At 41.4% G+C, this 20130-nt stretch overlaps 3 protein-coding genes across 4 annotated transcripts in view; all 3 read right to left on the minus strand.

Annotated features, from left to right (window-relative positions):
* The window catches only part of LOC105917410 (OX-2 membrane glycoprotein), a 43603-nt gene that overhangs the window by 14566 nt on the left and 8907 nt on the right, over positions 1-20130 (minus strand). The window contains exons 1-3 of one of the 2 annotated variants that reach the window (XM_036127899.1): positions 4258-4350; positions 2973-3087; positions 131-460 (exon numbers count right to left, since the gene is read on the minus strand). In XM_036127899.1, the coding sequence (XP_035983792.1) occupies positions 131-460; positions 2973-3036 (394 nt within the window). In that variant the 5' untranslated portion in view covers positions 3037-3087; positions 4258-4350. Of the gene's footprint in view, positions 1-130; positions 461-2972; positions 3088-4257; positions 4351-20130 lie in introns of those variants that run through there. The other variant, XM_036127898.1, reaches the window with a different exon arrangement.
* LOC105917405 (poliovirus receptor) lies at positions 7297-12420 on the minus strand. Its single transcript, XM_036127896.1, has 7 exons — positions 12287-12420; positions 9184-9522; positions 8778-9080; positions 8665-8703; positions 8482-8569; positions 8078-8302; positions 7297-7811 (listed from the first exon to the last, which is right to left on the minus strand). The coding sequence occupies exons 1-7, from the start codon at positions 12339-12341 to the stop codon at positions 7733-7735; spliced, it is 1128 nt and encodes a 375-aa protein (XP_035983789.1). The 5' UTR covers positions 12342-12420; the 3' UTR covers positions 7297-7732.
* Positions 14880-20130, minus strand: part of LOC118557706 (OX-2 membrane glycoprotein-like) — a 55535-nt gene continuing 50284 nt past the window's right edge. The window contains exons 3-8 of the mRNA XM_036127897.1: positions 19373-19711; positions 18967-19269; positions 18853-18891; positions 18696-18771; positions 18378-18500; positions 14880-15079 (exon numbers count right to left, since the gene is read on the minus strand). Of these exons, the coding sequence (XP_035983790.1) occupies positions 14890-15079; positions 18378-18500; positions 18696-18771; positions 18853-18891; positions 18967-19269; positions 19373-19711 (1070 nt within the window). The 3' untranslated portion in view covers positions 14880-14889. The remainder of the gene's footprint in view (positions 15080-18377; positions 18501-18695; positions 18772-18852; positions 18892-18966; positions 19270-19372; positions 19712-20130) is intronic.

The following is a 20130-nucleotide window of genomic DNA, read 5'->3' on the forward strand; positions in this document are numbered from 1 at the left end:
AGGTTTTCTAAATGTGCGCATTAGCAGCAAAGCATCCTGGGATAAACTGCTGCATGCTTAATAACAGGAAGCAACCAGTGCAGCTGGGATTGAGACAACAGGAGTTAAATTAATCTCAAGATGCACCCACCGATGACGCTGACACACGTGGAGCCTTCCTGCTTGCCGCTGGGGAAGACGTCAAAGACGCAGCGGTAGCAGCCCCCGTCGTCCGGCCGCAGCCGCGCGATGCTGATGTGGCTGGAGTTGGCGTGGGCCGCCGCCAGCTTCACGCCGGCGTCCTGGTGGCTGACGCGAGCCGGCGTGCTTTGGGAATACGCCAGGAGCAGCTTGGAGTGGCTGTTGAGCCAACGCACCTGGCGGACGGTGTCCCCCGCTGCGGTGCTGATGTTGCAGTGGAGGAGGACGGGACGTCCCGCCTCCGCAGTCAGATTGGCTGGAGCTGCGACCCAACCTGAGACTGGACACGGAGCAAGGCAGCGGCGTCAGCAAACGGCTGCATATCAGCAAACAGGGCGCCATGAGGAGGACGCAGCTGTGATACATTAGATCATCATGGAAAAGCTTATTTAAAAAAAAGTCTTGATAAAAAGGGGAACTTTGGGTGATTTCTTTCATCTTTAGTCCAATACCTGACTTTCATTTTAAAATGTTGCAATTTGGACCAAAACAAGTTTCTAAGCTCAACTCGTTCCCGCCTCTTTAGCTAAATCTACACTGATCAGATTTTTATTTGCCAATTCAGACACAACAAGCAGCCTAAACTTTATTTTAATTCAACAAAAACTCAATAAAGTTCCCTCCTACATTGTTAGTTGAAGTTTGTGTCCATCCCAGTTAATCTAACATGGATATTGTTGTGGGAGGCAGCTGGAGTACCCAGCATGCACTGGGAGAACCATACATGAAGACCCCAGGTTGGGACTCTAACCCAGGACTTTCTCAGCTGTCCCACTGAGGACGTCAGTCCCTGAACACATCATTTCAGATATTATTCCTCTGCTGTTCATGGCTCTTTAGCCCTGAAAAAAAAAAATTTTTTTCTACTTTCTTCCTCCTTTTTTTAATCTTTTAAATTCCACCTGATGCAGCAGAGATAATCAAACTTCATTCAAAAGAGTCTAAATTTGGTTTCTTGATGAGCTCAAACACTTTCAACCACCAAAGATAATTCATTAATTTTAGATAAATGTTTCCAAAGCTTTCACTTCATTTCACTTCAACTGTACGGTAAAGGAAGCCACACCAAGGTCTGACTGAAGCCTTTCTTACAATAAAACATTACGTTTCCATCCGTTGATAAATAAATTAACTTTTTCAAAAGAAAGGAAAGCAAAGTCCTGTAACTCTAAATGACAGTAAAACCCAGAAGTGACCGTAACACGGGGCGTTAACAGTGTCTAAGGAGGAAACTGGCACCATCTGCGTTCGTTGCTCCCTACAGCGTTATTTTCTAACTTTCAAATTTGGTTTATTTTTAGAAAATAAACACTTTTATGCTAAAGACGTGAACAGAATGTTCACATAAATAGAAAAAAAGGACCCAAATTTATAGTGTGCATCATCCTTTTTGCAACATTAAGAAGCAACACAAGCGCTTCTTGCATAAAAACAGAGAAACTATAATTTCTGCTGAATGAAAACTCTTCAGACATGAAGACGAAGTCACTCAGGATGTCCTTTGTTTATAGGCTGCAGGTTACGCTTCGCTTTCCTGGAGTTTCTGGACAATGTTTCTGCTCTAAAACAATTAAAGGGATGCAGAAAGTTCCTATAATGTTCCAGCAACCACTGCCCTTAAACACATTTATCATCTATTTCAGCGAGTAGCGCTCTGTTGCACTGTGGGCCAAAATAACCAGGTCTAAAGTACTCAGAGGACATCATTTTACATTTTAAAAATGAAAAATTATTCAAATGTGAATTATTTTCTTTTCATCTCAGCAATAAATTAAACAAGGGAGAAAATAATCATTGGCTCTTAGTTGTTTTGCGTTAATAAAAGAAAGCTTCAGTTTCCTCTCTTGTTTGGTCTAAGTTTTTTCCCTTTTTCATTTCGTTTGTCTAGAAAATGTTTTTAGCGTATCCCCAGCAGCAACAAGGAGACCTTTCTTTAAAAACCCTTCCTCTATTTAGCCAAGATTAATTAACTGCTGGGGCCCAAATCTGTTTTATTGAGAAAAAAATTATAAGATCAAGAAGTTTAAGGAGCCACATGCGATATTAAACTGAAAGCAAGGGAACAAACATGGTCAATAAAATAAAAATACTTTGTGCCGCACCCAACATTTTTGAGAAGACAGGAATTTATGAGAGAAAAAATTATCCTCTGAAATGATAGTTGGGGCCCGTCAACATCAGCTCCGTTTGCTGGAGGGCTGAAATTACACCTTTCTCTGACTCCAGTTTGATAATTCCAAGGGCCACAAATGTCCCAGCTATTTGGACCCCTAGCAAACAGGGATAGAAGAAGTATTTTTTAGCTCTTGTCTTTCTCTGCTGCAGTGATTAGTTGATAATTTGGCTCCAACATGTTTTAATCGTGGTTCCTGTCGATCACATGCAGCCTAAACACTTTGCTACGAAGCTCCAGCTGTAGATCGTCTTACTGCTCCCTAATCGGGTGTTTTACTGCTGTCGTGTGTAAAAGTGGACAATAACATTTAGAATGATTGGAGAGAAAGAAATTACAGATTTTTTTTTTTAATAAAGTCCGAAAATGTGATGAAATGCCTTGTTTAACCAGACAAGAACTGGACAGATAAGCTCCAAACAGCCACAGAAAGCCTTCGAAAGACTTTTGCAGATCAAAAATGCTCCAAAATATTTAAAGAAAGTCCGACTGAGGAAGGAAAACATAAAGGAATTTATCTGAGGCACCGAGAGATGAAACTTCATGTCTGAACTCCATCCTAAAACCTGCAGCAGCCTGCATGAACGGCACCCATCCGTCTCCTGGAGGTGAACCGTACCTTGTAGCGTGGCTCCCAGGATGCACAGCAGCAGGAAGAGGGGGGGGAGGGCCGGTCCACACATCGCACCAGCTGAACGACGGCTGACCCAGTCAGTTTCACATCTATTCTGCAGCTGCAGAACACAAACGCAGTCAAGTCAGCCACAACCACAACCTAAATCTCAGCGGCACACCTCAACGCCGTCAGCATTTGTGGTTGGCACGTATTAACCAGACACCCTCCTGTGGGATGTTTGTGCAGTTTTAGGGGATGCCTTCACGTTGCATGGTGACGAGGATCGTCACCTGGGGTCTAATGGAGGTTTTACGCGTTAATCCACAGCAGGCGCTCTGTTTTTTATTTTTGGTAAGCCCGTAATTACCCAGCAGTCCAAACAAGCTGGCCACCTCCGGTGTCTAGACAGCATCAAAGCCTGGGATTTCAGAAATCGATGCCTCCATGAGAGATTAGAGGCAGAGAGATGAGGAAACACAGGGTGGAGAGACGTTAATCACACGGTGATGGAGGGAGAGCAGGAAGGGCGTGTTTCAGTCATACCTGAGCTTCCCCCACCCCCCCCCCCCCTGCTGTCAGCCACAGACCAGACCTCAGAGCTTTACAGGCATGTTTTCTGTTTTATTAGAGGCAATCATCTGGCTTCAAACAAGCAGCCTGCTCCTGTTGGGCAGCAGTTTAACAACATTTCCGCTATAAAACCTCCTCTGTTGACAGCTCTTAAAGGGCCCAGTCTGAATCAATCAATCAGCTGTCAGGGTCCCAATGAGAAGCAGTTAAAGGGAAGCTCTGCAGGGCTTTTAAGGAACCTTTCTGGACAGTTTTGCAGCTTATTTTTCTGAGGAGGGAGGGTCAGAAAAAAAGTGTTTCAGGGAGTAAAGTTGTGAGCCAAATGTTCTACTAGAGGGTTTCACAGCTTTTAAATTAGCTTTTTAAAACCCATTTTAAGAGAACAAAATTTCTAACTTATCTAAACCCTAATTTAACCATTTCTGTTCCCCAAAAAATATTTTGACAGAAAACTGAGAGAGTTGAATTAAACAGATGCCCAAAAGATACCCCCCCCCCCCACCCCACCTGTATAACACCAGGAGGCTAGTTAGAAAGAAGGAAAAAAAACTTTTCCTTGAATGTGTTCAGTCAGTTGAAATGTCGCCCGCAGGTGTGTTTAATTAACCTAAACCGTCCGCGTCGGTGAGCTGCGCAGTTTCATTTTAAACGAGTTTCGATTTGAATCTTTAATGCTTTGATATTATAATAATAAGTTCCGTGAACTCCTGAAACCTACCTTGTGGCAGCAGCTGGTTGTCCGTAAAAGCAAAGTTACCTCCGAGAAGCTCTCTGCTCTGCGTTCAGGGTTCAAATGAAGAGGCAGAGTTGTCGGTTCACTCGTTTAATCAGGAGCTGCGCGCTTCTGCTGCGCTTTAAATACGGAGAAACAGCGACGCCCTGTGGCCGCAGCGTATATATATATATATATATATATATATATATATATATATATATATATATATATATATATATATATATATATATATATATATATATATATATATATATAGGGGAGACCGGGTATGGTTGTAACACTTTTTGCTCCAGCGCCTTTAACTCACAAAATATTTGAGCTGGAGTTTTAAAACTTTTATACAAAATACCCACATTTGTTTACTACAAATGGCACAAATTCAAACCTCTGCAAGAATATCACAGACTTCATGAGTTCATGTCAAATACATGGTGTTCCTTTGTTACAACCTACCCCACTACCGGGGTAGGTTGTAACACCTGCTGGGGTAAGTTGTAACAATTAGACAAAAGAAGCAAAAACAGAGGCCACACCATGTGATATGCTTCAAAAAGAGGTTTACTGAATTAAAAGAACAATACAAGAACAATGTCTCTCTCTCTCTGTGACTGACCATAACTCAAATATACTTTGTTTGTGTGTGTGCGTGTGTGTAAATTATTCTACTAGAACAAACTTCCTTAACATGTATAATGTATGCTTAATGAACACTAAACAAACGTGTAGGTCTAACAGTAACCAATGTCAATGTGTGTGTGTGTGCTTGTGTTTGTGTCTATGTGTGTGTTTCCTTAATCAGAGTCACAGTGGTGACAAATGAATGATTGTAGCCAAGGAGTGCAGGCTTGGTGGGCCCAGAGACTGCATAGGGCATATTTTACCCACAGACTTTATTGCTGCTCCAATAACCTACACTGGGAAGATCACTGGACCTCTGTTCTCTCAGCTTCTGCGGTGATTTGCAGTATCTGCTCAGTGTTACATGGCAGATCCCATGCGCCTTCGCAACTGATCTGACTGACTTGCTCTTCTTTGTGACTTCATCAGATGCCTTTTTTAAAACATATGCAGGCACACCTCTATCAGTCTTTCGTATCCACTGCCTAGGCATTCTGTAAAATTATCAAAATCAAAATGTTCTTAGTTGTATGTAAGGGGATGGTTGTAACACTTTTTAAAGATGTGTTACAACCCACCCCAACCCTGTCAGCCACGTTTAGCTAGCTGTAGTAGCATAGCGGTTTGATATTAGCACAGGAAAATGCATCACATTTTGCCTGAGAAATTACACTTTCATCTAATGTAAGACATATGGTTTTATCTGCAACAGTATAAGTACTAAACAAAATATAGTCATGGTCAAAACATTTACTTTCGTACCTCAAAATTTTTTTTCCTTAGTATCTGCATGTGCCTGTTTCCAGCTTTGACAATCACAATATGGGATTGGGGAGGAAGCGGGTAAACACTGAAATGATCATGCGACTCCTATCTTATCCCTAATTGGTGGAACTGGTGGTGTTACAACTCTCCCCATGTTACAACCATACCCGGTCTCCCCTATATATATATATATATATATATATATACATACAAATTTTGTTTTATTTGCTTTCTCGTTCTTGCATTTATTTTTTGTAAAGCACTTTGGTCAGCTGTTGTTTTTTTTTTAAGTCCTTTAGACACTACTGTATTTTATGGTGTCTGTCATGGAGCGGTTTGCAAAGGTATTCATACCACTGAGCGGTTTTACAGTTATTTGTGTGACGACATTTTTTTTTTATCATTCCAACTTTCTGAGACAAAACAACAAAAAGGTTTTTGGTGAAACTGAAGGAAAATTACAGTTTGTTTTAATTTTTTGTTTGTTTGTTTTACTTACAAATACTTTGTAGAACCACTTTTTTGCTTCAATTACACTGCAGGTAATACCATTATCTTGACCAACTTTGTACATCTAATAACTAATATGTGTTTGCCTATTTTTTCTTACTAAATGTTTTGAGCTTAGTCTCATAGGACAGATTGGATCTGTAAACATCAAACTTGATTCTAGTCTGGACTTTAAATCTAAAAAACAAAACAAAACTCAGTGCCACATCCTTTAAAGCTTGGGATATCTACTTGTGAATAAAACCTCTCCACATCTTCATTCCTGACCTTTCTGTTCTCCTTCCCATGTGGACTAGAGACAAATGGCTGAGTTGCACTGAGGGCTTCGTGTTAAAGGCGTAAAGAAATGTGCAACACACTTTGCAGATTTGTTAGTTGGAGAACTGTGTATCGTTCCCTTCAAGTACACGATTATTTACTATTTTGTGTTGATTTATCACATAAAAATCTAACATGGAAGTCTGCGATTGTAATGGGATAAAATGTGAATTACATGAAATGTAGTTTATTTAAAAAACAGTCAGAGGGCCCGGTGGCGCCGGTGCATGGCAGCCTCGCCTCTGTCAGTCTGCCCCAGGGCAGCTGTGGCTACTAACATAGCTCACCACCGTCAGGGTGTGAATGTGTGTGTGAATGGGTGAATGACTGAACTGTAGTGTAAAGCGCTTTGGAGGTCGTCAAGATTAGTTAAAGCGCTATACAAGTACAAGCCATTTACCATTTAAAAAGATAAATAAAGTGACAAAATTCCTATTTGAGGGATTAAAATCATATAAAGTTAAAAAAAGACCTAAAAACCAAACCGCCACCACCCTTTGCATGTCCTCCAGTCACATCTGTTGCGTCTCATGCTTTTCAGTCTTAATGTGAGTTTTGGTTTGTCACAAGTTTAAATCTTCTCATATCTATCATCTGATTCTCTTCTGGTTTCGATAAATGAATAAAATCATTAAAAACTTGTTTTCCCGCCTTCATATACAAAAAGGAGTCCACAACAAGGAAGACTTTAGGCTTTATTGACAATCACCATGCTTATTAAGAAATATTCAATATCAATGCAGAAGTGTTACATCTAGTATCATTTATTTTTTTGAAAAAGAAAATACAAAAATAGCAGTATAAACAAGCTGATACATTTTTTTAATAAATCTGATGGCAGTTTGCATGAGCAAATCAAAAACTTGAAATATCAAATTATTTAGTATCAGTTTAAACTGAACTGGGGGGTTAAACATGTTTATGATAAAACAGCATTCATGTTTTCTGGCTAGACACTGATTTATGGGAGCAAATCCTTCTAATTTTATGCAACACTCCACACAGAAACAGCCTGGAACATGTTAATATTTTTTCATTATTGGTTCTTGTGGGACTTATAGGGGTTTCTAAAACAAAATCAACACAGCTAATGTTGTTTTTGCTGTTTAACCTGAGTCGCTAACGGCAGATGTGACGTTATATCGTCGTCTGTCTATTCGTTCACCATCTTGGGAGTCCATCACCAATCAGCCGCTGTGATGGTTAGCTGACTCCATTAAGAGACATTTGTCAAAAAGGTTATTGATCACTCTTCTCTAATAATAATCACATCACTTATTAAACCAGTCGTTCCTGCGAGTCTCTCTGTCCCGCCTTTCTTAACTCTGAAAAGAAGAGGGAAAATCTTTATGTTAAACGGAGCAAAGAGAGATAAATCTGATTAACATATCAGATATGAAGATGCTTTTGTGACAAGTTAATTATCTAAAACGTTCCAAAATTAAAAGGTACATAAATCAGCAGAGCTTAAAATACAGAAAAGAGATGGGTAGTAACGGTAGAAGTAGGTGAAGCTTTGAAAACAGGGGGAAGAACAAGAGTAAGCAGAAACTTTTTTTGTGTAAATGAGGAATAATAAAAATGGTCTTACTGAGTTTGGTCCATTGCATTTTCATACCCCATGCGTGTTTTCTGCTGAAGGTTTCTTCTTGTTAAAAGAGAGTTTTCCTCTCCATTGTTGCTGAATACATGCTTGGTATGAGGGATTGCTGCAAAATCACTGCCACTGTCCAAGCAACTGTCCGATGTCACAACAAGCTTATCCACAAGAAGTGATTGCTGCAAGTCCTTGACTTCATCCAATCTTCTGGGTTTCCTGAGACAGATGATTTGAAACAACTGACTTTGTAAAGTGCTTACTGATAATGTGTTGTGAATTCACAGGATATAAATAATCTGAATCAAATGCAAACGCTATAATCAGACACAAACATTTGTTGACTGACTGGAAGGTTTAGGTTTTCCAACATTCCAGACAGTGTGTGACGGACGTACCTGTTCTCAGCCTTTTTCCTGACCGGTACACAGATGAAAGCAGCAGCAACAACACAGAACATCACCACCAGTCCAATCAAACACCGTGCTTTGAGGAAACAGGAAGACATGCTGACATGATCAAATATAAACTTGATATCAATTTATATAAATATAAATACTGAAACCTGAACATCAACCTACCAACAGCTCTGTAAGTTGAACCAGATTCTACATCCAGACCTGAAGAAAAAACCTCAGAGATGAGAAAACAGATCATCAGTCTATAAATGTGAGTCTCTGAAAGAGTTTCTCACCATGATCAGATCTCTCTGAGGGTCCAGGAACGGTGAGCAGCAGCTCTCTGGGAGCAGCAGAGAGAACTGACACTGAACATCCAACCTGTGTGCTGCTGGAAGCTGACAGCAGAGCTGTGGTGGTGACGGTGACGGTACCGTTGCTGTTGCTCACCCTGGTGGTGTTGTAGAGGGACAAGCTGAGGTTCTGCTGTGGAGCAGTCAGTGTTACAGTGGGAGCAGGTCGACCTGTGGCTGAACAGGACACAACTGACCCTGCAGGAGAGCTTGATCTGCTGACATCAAGGACGGGTCCATGCAGCTCTGGACAGAGAACAACCAGATAATATTAAACACCTGTTACCTCGGTATAAGGTGGAGTTAACATCACCTGGAGATGTTGTGGTGCTCCACAGCATGTACTCACCAGAGAGTCTGAGGCAGATCCTGCCTATCAGGACTCCTAGAGAATAGGTTTTAAACAAACACTGATAGCAGCCTTCATCCTGCTCCGTCACCTTCCTGATCACCATGGAGCAGCTCTGCAGATCTTTATACTGAAAATCCATCTTCTTCTCCAGACCAGGTCTCACTTTGGGACCAAATTTCTTGGTGTAGGTGGCGAGGGACATCTCTCCACCAGGGAGGACTTCCTGCCAGGTGATCTGGAGGACTTCTTCATCTCCAGAGAGCTGGCAGCTTAGAGAGGCTTGGCCTCCCACTGCTGCCCACACAGTCTCCTCTGTTTCTACCACAGCCAGCTGACCTGCATGGAATATATTTCCAGAAATTAAGTTTTAAAGGTGATCTTATGAATTTCTGTCAAAGGTTTCAGGAAGATCACAGTATATATCAGTCAGCAGATCTTAGATTCAATTGGTGCAAAAATACAAACAAGCAAACAAACTATTCCTGCATCAACGAGCTGCAGATGGATTTTGGTCGAGTAAAATATGATGCATAGAGAGATGACACCCTTCATGCAGCTTTCATCATATATTTACAGCTGTTGTCAAACTAGTAGCTGCTCAACATCACTAAACACAGATTTTGGTAGAGATCTGTATCTCTAAAAATGTAATATAATTTCTAATAATCTTGACATGGCTGCTGACTGTGTTAGTGGTGTCAAACAGAACAAAACGGACAAAAGGCAATTAATGTCAGACCAGCTGGTCCGTAGTATATGAGGAGTAAGACAGCTGCCAAAAAGATGAGTGCATGATTCTAACCACTCGTATTTGTATGTCAATAAAAATAAAGCATAGAAAATTCTGCTGTCATACATGCAAGTGTCTGAGAAACTGTGTGGGTTCAAGTTGTTTTTATGCGAGTAAGAACCTAAAACTGTCAATCTGACCAATCATGTCTGACACAAACTCCTCCCACACTGACAGCTCCTAGCTCCTCCTCCTTTCCTGGGGTCAACACTAAGAACTCTGTACCTTCTGAAAATGATCTATAAGTGCACACTCTCCTCTCTCCGGCCATTTTTCGTTGATTTGAGGTAGGCTGTGCTTATACATCATGTCACGCAAAGGATTGTGGGATTCCTTATAGCTGCTTAGAGCTGATAAGGAAGATAGAAACTAAGGTATTTGGATGGATCCTCAGAGCCGAGACCCCCCTTCTCATTCGATAAGGCGTCGTCTCCACATTTTTCTACTGGAATTTGTCTCCACATCAGTGAAGACATCGTACTCGTAGAAATTAAAGAGTTTTATTCACAAGACTTTTCATCCAGAACCATTTCTCAGACTCACATATATGACAGCAGCATTTAGTGTGTGCAGTATTTTACTGACATACAAATATAAATACGAATGATAAGAAACAGTCACACATCTTTTAGTCTTAGTTACTTCACAGTAATAATTTGTTCTTGGAAAGTCTGAGTCAAATGGAGAAGCTACATTTCAAAATCACAAATGTAAATCAATCAAATTTTATTGTCAATTACAATTTGCATTGCAATCGAAAAATCAGTTCCAGTACAACCGTCCATCACATACACCTAAACAAACAAACATTTGGGGGAACGATTGACTGAGGCCTTGCGTTGCCAAGGAACGCAGCCAGTCGGCCGCTGCTATCAGCGCAGCCGTTAGGCGCATTCCTCCAAACAGCCCGGAACCCCGCCTACACGGAGTCCACGAAGCGCTGCCCTTGAAATCTGTCCAAGGAAGAACAACATCGGAGAAAAAGGGGGGGAGAAAAAAAGAGACAGATGCTTGCCAATTTATGCTCTCACCAATAAAGAGTCAAACAACCGACACAAAAAAACCCTCATAGCACGAAAAGCACAAATAACACAAGACAACATGTACGCAGAAGGTACACATTTGAGACCTGTCGTGTGTGCGTAATTCATCAGTTTTATGAGTTTCAGTTATGCGTGTGTGTTTGGGTGAAAGTGTTTTTATCTCTGTGAACACTCTCCAGAGGCCATTGTCCTTGATGTCATCAGCCGGTCAACAGTTCAGAAAAGCATCCACAGGTGTCAGCGGGGGAGGGGGGTAGCCGGGGGCTTTTCTGAGCACTCTCCGCCATAACAATCCAGGAGTAGAGATAGGGAGGGCATAGTCCAAGTATGTTATTTGTTATGAGACAAGCTGCACTGCCTTTCCTGTCAGCTTTTAAGTCTTTTGCTGGCTCCAATTGGTAAATCCAATTTTCCAAATTGATTGGGCTTTTTTCGCGCTTCACTTCCAGATTTTATCCCATCTCCCCTTGAGTTCAACCACCGAAGTCAGTCTGCGTTCCAGCACAGCCAGCTTTCGGCTTGGCTCCTTCACCTTCCAGGTTTGTCCGCTCACAGCCATAGTGAGCGCGTCATGCAGCCGGCAGCCTGATCAAGGCCAAATGGCTACCAACATCTCCTGTATTTGCTGATAATTAACCAATAAGTAGAGATCCAAGTATCCTTAATCTAAATGTGAAAGTTTCAAACGTTCAGCAATGACAAAGTTGAAAGACACACTGTTTTCCTTCAAGGAATTTAGGGTGTATCTCACAAAATAAGTCAAATCAGGACCGGACGGGTCCCCCTTCCGTTGCCTACCCGTCGAAAAAAATGTATCAATAGTATTGAGAGACCCGCTTACCAGATCCATGTTTTTCAGAGTTTGGTTGATATAAAGAAAGTGCTCAGAAAGACAAGACATGGCAAAGCAGGAGAGGGGGGACGGGTGAAAGCTGCAGAGGAGAGAAAGACACGACCGACCACGGAGAGAGACATAGACAGAAGAAGAAGACAGAAGATCTGGACACTAGATTTAGGACTTTATGTGTTTTTAAAGGTTTTTAAATCACAACATTTGCTGTATCAGGAGGTACAGCTGCACATGTATTTTAAGAACGCCTCAAACACACTGCTTCCCAGGGTGACATCAAGGAAACATAAAGAAATCAGCCGAGAAACGAGGAAGAGAACTTTGGACCTTCACATTTCAATGCACCATAAAAGTTCGGCCATTATTGTAAAAACAAAGTCTTGTTCTTTAGCGAGGAGAAACCAAACCAGCTCTCACCTGTCTGAAGGAAGGTGTTCATTAAAAGCCAGATGATTATGACAGCGATTGGCATTTCTGCGCTGCTTCAGCTCGTCTTCATATTTCCTGTCCCATCTGCTGGTGTGGAGCTGCGCTAAAACCAGACAGGTGTGTCTCCTCCAGAACCAGCGTTATCAAGAGTCACGTGGAAAGCTTCCCAGCCTCAATAACTCAATCCAGAACAATCCCTGTGTTTTAGAAAAGCTAAAGGGTAAACTGTTTGTAAAGTTACAGTCAAAAATTAGCAATATTTTAGGTTATTTAGCCTTTTATAAGAGAAATAAATATGAGTTAATCTTTCAGTCATATCTTTTTTCACCACATTATTCATACATTTGTTCAAACATAATTTTTTACACACATAACTGCACTACTTCTCTATTGGTGATAGATTTATTTTATGTGTATTTGTCACATCACTTCCACTAAGTTTAGTGTATTGTTTTGGGATTTTATGTGAAAGACCAACACGAATGAAAATCTGAAAAGTGTGGCATGCATCTGTAGTCAGCTAGTGGAAAGACTTAATCTAATCTGATTTAGCTTGGACTATTTTGCAAAGATGTGCAAAGCTGGTGGAAACAACCAGACTGACTTGTTTATTGATTTTAATGGGCTGAAAACAAATGCTTTCCACATTTTATAGAGTTTTATGTGAAATAAGTATTTATAAACATGCATATTGTTCCTTTCACATCATAATTAGGCACTAAAGATGTTTCTGGTTGTAGGGTGATGACATGCTACGAATCAGAAGACTTCCTTTAATTGTCATTATACTCATGTACAATGAGATTAAAACCAACAAACAGTGCAGAAATATCAAAATATAAATTATCAAAGATATATACAGTATAAACATTAAGAGGTAAAGTTTTTCTCCTGGGTGTTATGTGCATTGCAGAAATAAAATATTTTGGTATATAATTGTTAAACAGATGTGTGTAAATATTGCACATTGTCATTATTGCACAGTAGTAAAGCTTTTTAATGAATATTGTTCCCAATGCACTGTAAGTCAGTGCATGTATCTCTAATAATAATAATAATCTTTATGGTTATTGCAACTTACGTTCCAATGAAATGTGTTCTCTGCATTTAATCCATCCCCTCAGGGAGCAGTGGGCTGCCACTGTGTGGCGCCCAGGGAACAATCTGGGGTTTAGGGTCTGGCTCATGGACCCAGAGTGGCAGCCTGTGGGAGTTAAACCCAGAACCTCCAGGACACAAGTGCAATGCTCTAACCACCAGGCCATCACTCCCTTCTTGGTCTATCGTCTTTGTCTAAGCTGTGAAAAACCAGACTGGAGGATCAGAGAAACATTTCATCCCCTCGTCTTGATTAATTTGACTTTGAAGATGAATAAAGGGAGAAGTTCCCTTCTTCCTTTATGCATGAAGTTTATGCAGTTCCCTAAACCAACCACCAGAGGGAGCTAAACCACTTCAAGCCAGTCGTCCTCACCTTTCACCTCATGAAGATGATGGATTGTAGAGAAACACCTTCATCCCTGAGGAGCTCTGAACTGGACCTCCTTCAGTTTGTGTATCTTCCAGACATGGAGGTGAAGGACGCTGTCATCTACAGGCTTCAGGCTGTTTAAGGCCTGGACCATCCTGGGAGCACCATGACCGTCATGTTATTTACGTCTCCAGTGCTTTAAACACCATCCAGCCTTCACTGCTGAGGAGGAAGCTGACAGACCACAGTATGTGAGGCTTCAGGACTGTGTTAGATGGTGGTCTGCAGCCAGTGGCGGTTCTACCTGGAATTACTCTCCAGCAAGAAACCCACCACCAACATATGCAAAACAACAACAAAAAACACTCCTTTACACTTTATGAAAGTTTACCAAACAAGCAGCTTATATCAAAGCAAATATTAACAATAGGTACACCTTCAAAGACAAGCTACACCTGAATTTAATTAAACCTTTTCAGCCTATTAGTTAGAAGATGTAACAAAAAGTCGTGGTTTGGACTGCAATCCTTGGAGTTTTATATGATCCAATGCAAACTCCTCCTACAAACCCAGCCCTGCTCCTGTACCTGCCAATGTTTTCTAGGTGGTTCCTGCTCCTCCTCGGTCACCTTCTCCATCTCCTGTCCCTCCTCATCTGTCTCCTCCTCCTATGTCTGGCATTATTCTGTCCCTCTGCATCAACTCCACCACTGAAACTGGCCTCTAGCTACAACTAATAATAACGGCAACAATAATAAACATTATAAAATGCAGTGTTAGGACACAAATAGAATAAAAATAAATAAATTAGGAAAGCGTTAAACACACAAACACAGTGAGGGAATTACTCAACTTATTTCTATTTCTTGGGCTTGTAAAAAAAAAAAAAAAGAGTTAATGTAGAAACACAAGAAAACTTTCTTTTCCTGGTCAGCCAGTATGGATTGACATTAATTTTAATTGCAGAGTAATTATTTATACACATTGTGTAACATTTAATGTTCTGCGTCCCACAGCATTGCACTTAAATTATGACAAACTATTTTATCACAAGGCAGGTTTATTTGTATTGCTCATTCTGCAACAAGACCATTCAAAGAGCTTTACAACACTGAATGATTTATTGTCCTTCAACCTTTGATCTCAGTTTTGACTGCTTCATCTCTTTCACCACAGACTGGTGGGTTAGTATGTTTTCATCAAGGTTGACCTGGTCAAAGTTATATCTTAGTGCTGCTTTAACTTCTTCACTGATGCGTCGTCTGCAGTCGGGGGTTATTGTTACGGCTAGCGGTGTGAGTTCCTCCACTCTGAAAATAAGAGAGAACATTTTAAATGGAGCAAAGTGAGATAAATCTGATTAAAAGATCAGATCAGGAGAAGCTTTTGTGACAGGTTAACTATTTAAAATGTTCTAAAATTGAAGAGTACATAAATCTGCAGAGCTTAAAATACAAAAGGACATGGGTAGTAAATGTAAACTAGAACATTTCTGAAGAAATTTATTAAGGCGCAGCCTCGTGGTGCGCATCGTACCACCAAAAATATTAACAGGAAGTAACACTGCAAATTTCAGTTTGCTACGGTCTTCACAGCCCTTGCCACGGCCGTCGAAAGGTGCCATGTTAAGTCTATGGAGCATGTCTCTAGGAGCCTCTGGCTAGCAGTGTTGTCATGGAAACTCCCTCACAGCGGTAGCCCTCTCTTTGTCTGTAAAGGCAGAACAACCCTGGCTAAGCAGAAGTTGGTGGGACCTTCCTAGAGCTACTTCCGGTTAGCAACATGCTAACCGTAAAGGCTAGAGATGTAATTTTTTCTGCGTTTAATTTGGAACGGAGAGTGGAACCAGACAAACTATCTGTTTTTGCTGGAAATATGTTAATAATGGCACAAAAGACATTTCTGCAGCACTTAGCAGGGGCAAACATTGGTTAAAGTACTTCTTGATTCTGAGATCGACCCACTCGGAAATACATGCATTAGTTTTCAAAAAATGTGGCATTAAGATAGTTATTACGCCGTTAAAAGTATTTTAAGGACTTAAAATTGTCCCTCGGCGACCGCTAGGCTGAAAATCTACAATTTGGGTCACGTGGTACGATGACGTAGTCCGTAGCAGTGTCGTAGTACTCGAGTCCGAGACTCGAACTCGAGTCCGAGTCATTAGCTAAATTTAGAGACTCGTGACTTGACTTGGACTTGAGCACTGATGACTCGAACTTGGACTCGGACTCCTACATTCAGATCATTCTGACTCGGAAATTGAGAAAAAGACTCAACTTTTTTTTATATCATTAGGCTATAATTTTAATATGTCAATAGAATATTATTTGGTGTATGATTTTAATATCTAAATGGCGTACCGCGCACGTGGCGTCACCATCTCATGAGCAACGCCCCTTGCCGCTAAGGTAGGACAAACGGTGTGAGAGCGCACGTAGCAACCAGCCATTACACGTGCAACAGATACAACGATATGACTGACTTTTCAGCTGTTAAACTATCACAAGAGGATGTCCAGGCACCCAATTTACTGGTAGAACTGTGGAACAACATACCAACCTTCAGCTCAAACGATGGCTTGAGTGTTGAGGGATAGAAAGACTGGAAAACGGGCCGAGTTGATAGAACGGTAAGTGGAAGTTTTTCTCCTGCTCTGCGTTCATGGCGTCATCGGCCATTTTTTTCTGTTTGTAGTCACCGTCCAGGAATCAGTATAAATTTTCCAGCCCACCGAACAATTTAGTTCGGTCCGGTGGCCAAATGCATTATCATTATCCAACGGCTGTATCTCCTCGCTGCATCGACCGGTCTGCACCAGATTTGTTGTGAGTCATGAGGGAGCGCTGCCGAACCTGTTCGTGTGAATCGCCCGTGGTACGGGCGGGGAACTGCTGGCCGGCCGGCACCGCAGCGGTGTGCGAACCCCGCCGGCCGACCGGCACCTCAGCGATGTGCAAACCCCGCAGCGGTGGCCAATAGGCCGGAGCGGCGCTTGGCTGCGAGGGCCGATCGACGCCGCTTGCTGCTTTAACATCCTTCATATGTGGCCTATCAGCGTACCTCGAGTCGCTGTTGCACGTTCCATAACACCAATGTTTAAAAACCATGGTTAGGAGACGTCTTAGACTTAGAAAAAGCGGTAGTTTTACTGAGTAAAACCAATGGTAACGTACAGCGAAAGAGTGGAGGAAAACCTGTACCACGTGATATGACGTCACGTTCTAAAAATAGCACGCTCGCGGTAGGCCATTGGAATAGAATGGAATACTTTGCCTCGAACAACACTCGATATTTCGTAAACCGTAAATGGTAGAGACGTAATTTTTTCTGCGTTTATTTTGTAACGGATAGGACAAGACAAGCTATCGTTTTTTGCTGGAAATATTTTAATAAAGGCGCAAAAAATTATGATATAAAGGGGACTTTTAATGAAAATGCAAAAATCCTATAAAAAGGGGCCCTAACAAATCGCTGTAACTGAAAAAGTATAAGAGATATCAAAATAATTCTTTCACCGTGAGTATCAGCAGGCTTTTGAAGACTACGGTGCTTATTTTTATGTTTGTACAAAAATCGGTGTAGGCACAGCGACGATGTAAAAAAGTGGATCATGTGGAAGTATGCAGGTCCAAAGCGTTTTCAGGATTTAGCACATTCGCTACTCCCGAACAAATTGTTCCTGCGGCAAAACCACAACTGTTATCCACAAAATTCCTTTTTTGTGAGTGCCAGAAGGGTCGGTAAATTCATGTGTGAAAGTCTCATGCCTGTACATCAAACGGTTTAGGTGTAGCGACGATGCGAAAACATGTGTTGCTTTGAATTTTCAGATGTCATTTTTTAAAAGCGCTCCATAGGAAATGAAGGAGGAGGGTTTTGAGTTTGTGGTGGTCTAAGGGGATTTGTGAAAAATCTATAAATCCTACACCAATGAGGGTTATATTTCCTGAATCCAGACAAAAATACCTACGTTTTGATGTATAATTAGTCTACGTAGATTGAAAATTGAGCGAGTAGGCTGAAGTTGTTCGGAGTTGTGAAATATTTAAAAACGCCAGAATGGGCCACTCTGGCAGTTGAAGAATTCCGTCACTGACTTTCATTATAAACGATGATTCCGCTGATTTTTGGACACAAACTTTGAGGAGTAACTGTAAGAAAACCATAAAAGATATCCACATTCCGTTTTCACTTCTGAGTAGTTCAAAGATATATCTACAAACTGGAAGTTAAACGGTGTTCGTAGGTGAAAGCATGACGATACAGTACAGCGTTGAAAATGGTCATTTGGAGGCTTTTTTGAGGTTTTCTATGGAAGTGTTTTTTTGCTAATTGCGTTGCCATGGTAACTCAAAACCCCAATAAAAGTAATAGCACACCAATCCCGACCAAGCCGGACGTTTTGATACCTATATTGTTGGGGTGCACGCTATGGTTTGGGCCGCATTAATTTCCGAAAACGTTTTGAGGTGCATAGTAATAGGTGCCTCCATAGTTGCCTCCCCCTGCATTTGCTATGGCGTTGCCTAATTAACCTTTAAAAATGGGTAAAAGCAATATTAATGTTAGTGTAAATGAGGAATAACAAAATAAAAAGGCTCTTACAGAGATTTGTCCAGTGAATCTTCAGACTCCCTGTGTGTGTCTCCACTGTCCAATATCCCTAGAAGCTCATCCATGGCTGATGATTGCTGAGAGTCAAGGTCTTCATCCAATCTTCTGGATTTCCTTTAATAGAAAATATTTTAACAAATATTTCTGAATGATTTGATGGAACTGACTTTGTAAAATGACCTGAAATGACGTGTTGTGAATTGGAAATACATAATTAAAATTGAAAGAAATATATTTAAATCAAACAAACATTCATCCACTGACTGGGAGGTTGAGATGATAAAACAATCTACTGTGTGGCAGAAATACCTGTTCTCAACCTTTACAATGATAAAAGCAGCAGCAACACAGAGCATTCCCACCAGTCCAGCGATTAAACACCATTCTTTGAGGAAACAGGAACAAATGCTGATGTGATCAACTCAACAGGATAAATACAAATACTGAAACCTGAACATGAACTTACGAAAAACTCTGTAAGTTGAACCAGATTCTACATCCAGACCTGAAGAAAAAAACCTCAGAGATCAGAAAACAGATCATCAGTCTATAAATGTGAGTCTCTGAAAGAGTTGCTCACCATGATCAGACGTGTGTGAGGGTCCAGGAACGGTGAGCAGCAGCTCTCTGGGAGCAGCAGAGAGAACTGACACTGAACATCCAACCTGTGTGCTGCTGGAAGCTGACAGCAGAGCTGTGGTGGTGACGGTGACGGTACCGTTGCTGTTGCTCACCCTGGTGGTGTTGTAGAGGGACAAGCTGAGGTTCTGCTGTGGAGCAGTCAGTGTTACAGTGGGAGCAGGTCGACCTGTGGCTGAACAGGACACAACTGACCCTGCAGGAGAGCTTGATCTGCTGACATCAAGGACGGGTCCATGCAGCTCTGCACAGAGAACAACCAGATAATATTAAACACCTGTTACCTCGGTATAAGGTAGAGTTAACATCACCTGGAGATGTTGTGGTGCTCCACAGCATGTCCTCACCATAGAGTCTGAGGCAGGTCCTGCCTATCAGAGCTCCTAGAGGATAGGTTTTAAACAAACACTGATAGCAGCCTTCATCCTGCTCCGTAACCTTCCTGATCACCATGGAGCAGCTCTGCAGATCTTTGTACTGAAAATCCATCTTCTCCTCCAGACCAGCTCTCACTCTAGGACCAAGCATCTTGGCGTAGGTGGCAAAGGTCATCTCTCCATCAGGGAGGACTTTCTGCCAGGTGATCCGGAGGACTTCTTTATCTTCAGTGAGATGGCAGCTTAGAGAGGCTTGGCCTCCCACTGCTGCCCACACAGCCTCCTCTGTTTCTATCACAGCCAGCTGACCTGCATGGAATATATATTCCAGAAATAACATTTTAAATACTTGTGTGTTCTTACAAACTCCTGATGAAGCTTTCAGGAAGATGCAGCTTCACAATGTAGATCAGTCAGATGCTCTTCTTAGATATAACTGGTGAAAAAACCTTTACATCAGCAAGCTAGAGATGGATTTTGGTTGAGTAAAATATGATGCATAGAAAGATAAAACCCTTCTTGCAGTTTGAATCAGATATTTACAGGTATTTTCCAACTAATACTCTGAAAAGTATTGATACTCAAGACCTGTATCTGTATACAATACTAATTTGGCATGGTATCAATACTAAATATTTTTCAAACGAAGAAGGGAAACCCAAAGTTCTTGGCAAGCATGTGTGCAAACAATGCCCTAAAGGGCGGCAATGAAGTCAAGCAGCACAACA

The sequence above is a fragment of the Fundulus heteroclitus genome, chromosome 24 (genome assembly GCF_011125445.2).
Source record: "Fundulus heteroclitus isolate FHET01 chromosome 24, MU-UCD_Fhet_4.1, whole genome shotgun sequence".
NCBI lineage: Eukaryota > Metazoa > Chordata > Actinopteri > Cyprinodontiformes > Fundulidae > Fundulus > Fundulus heteroclitus.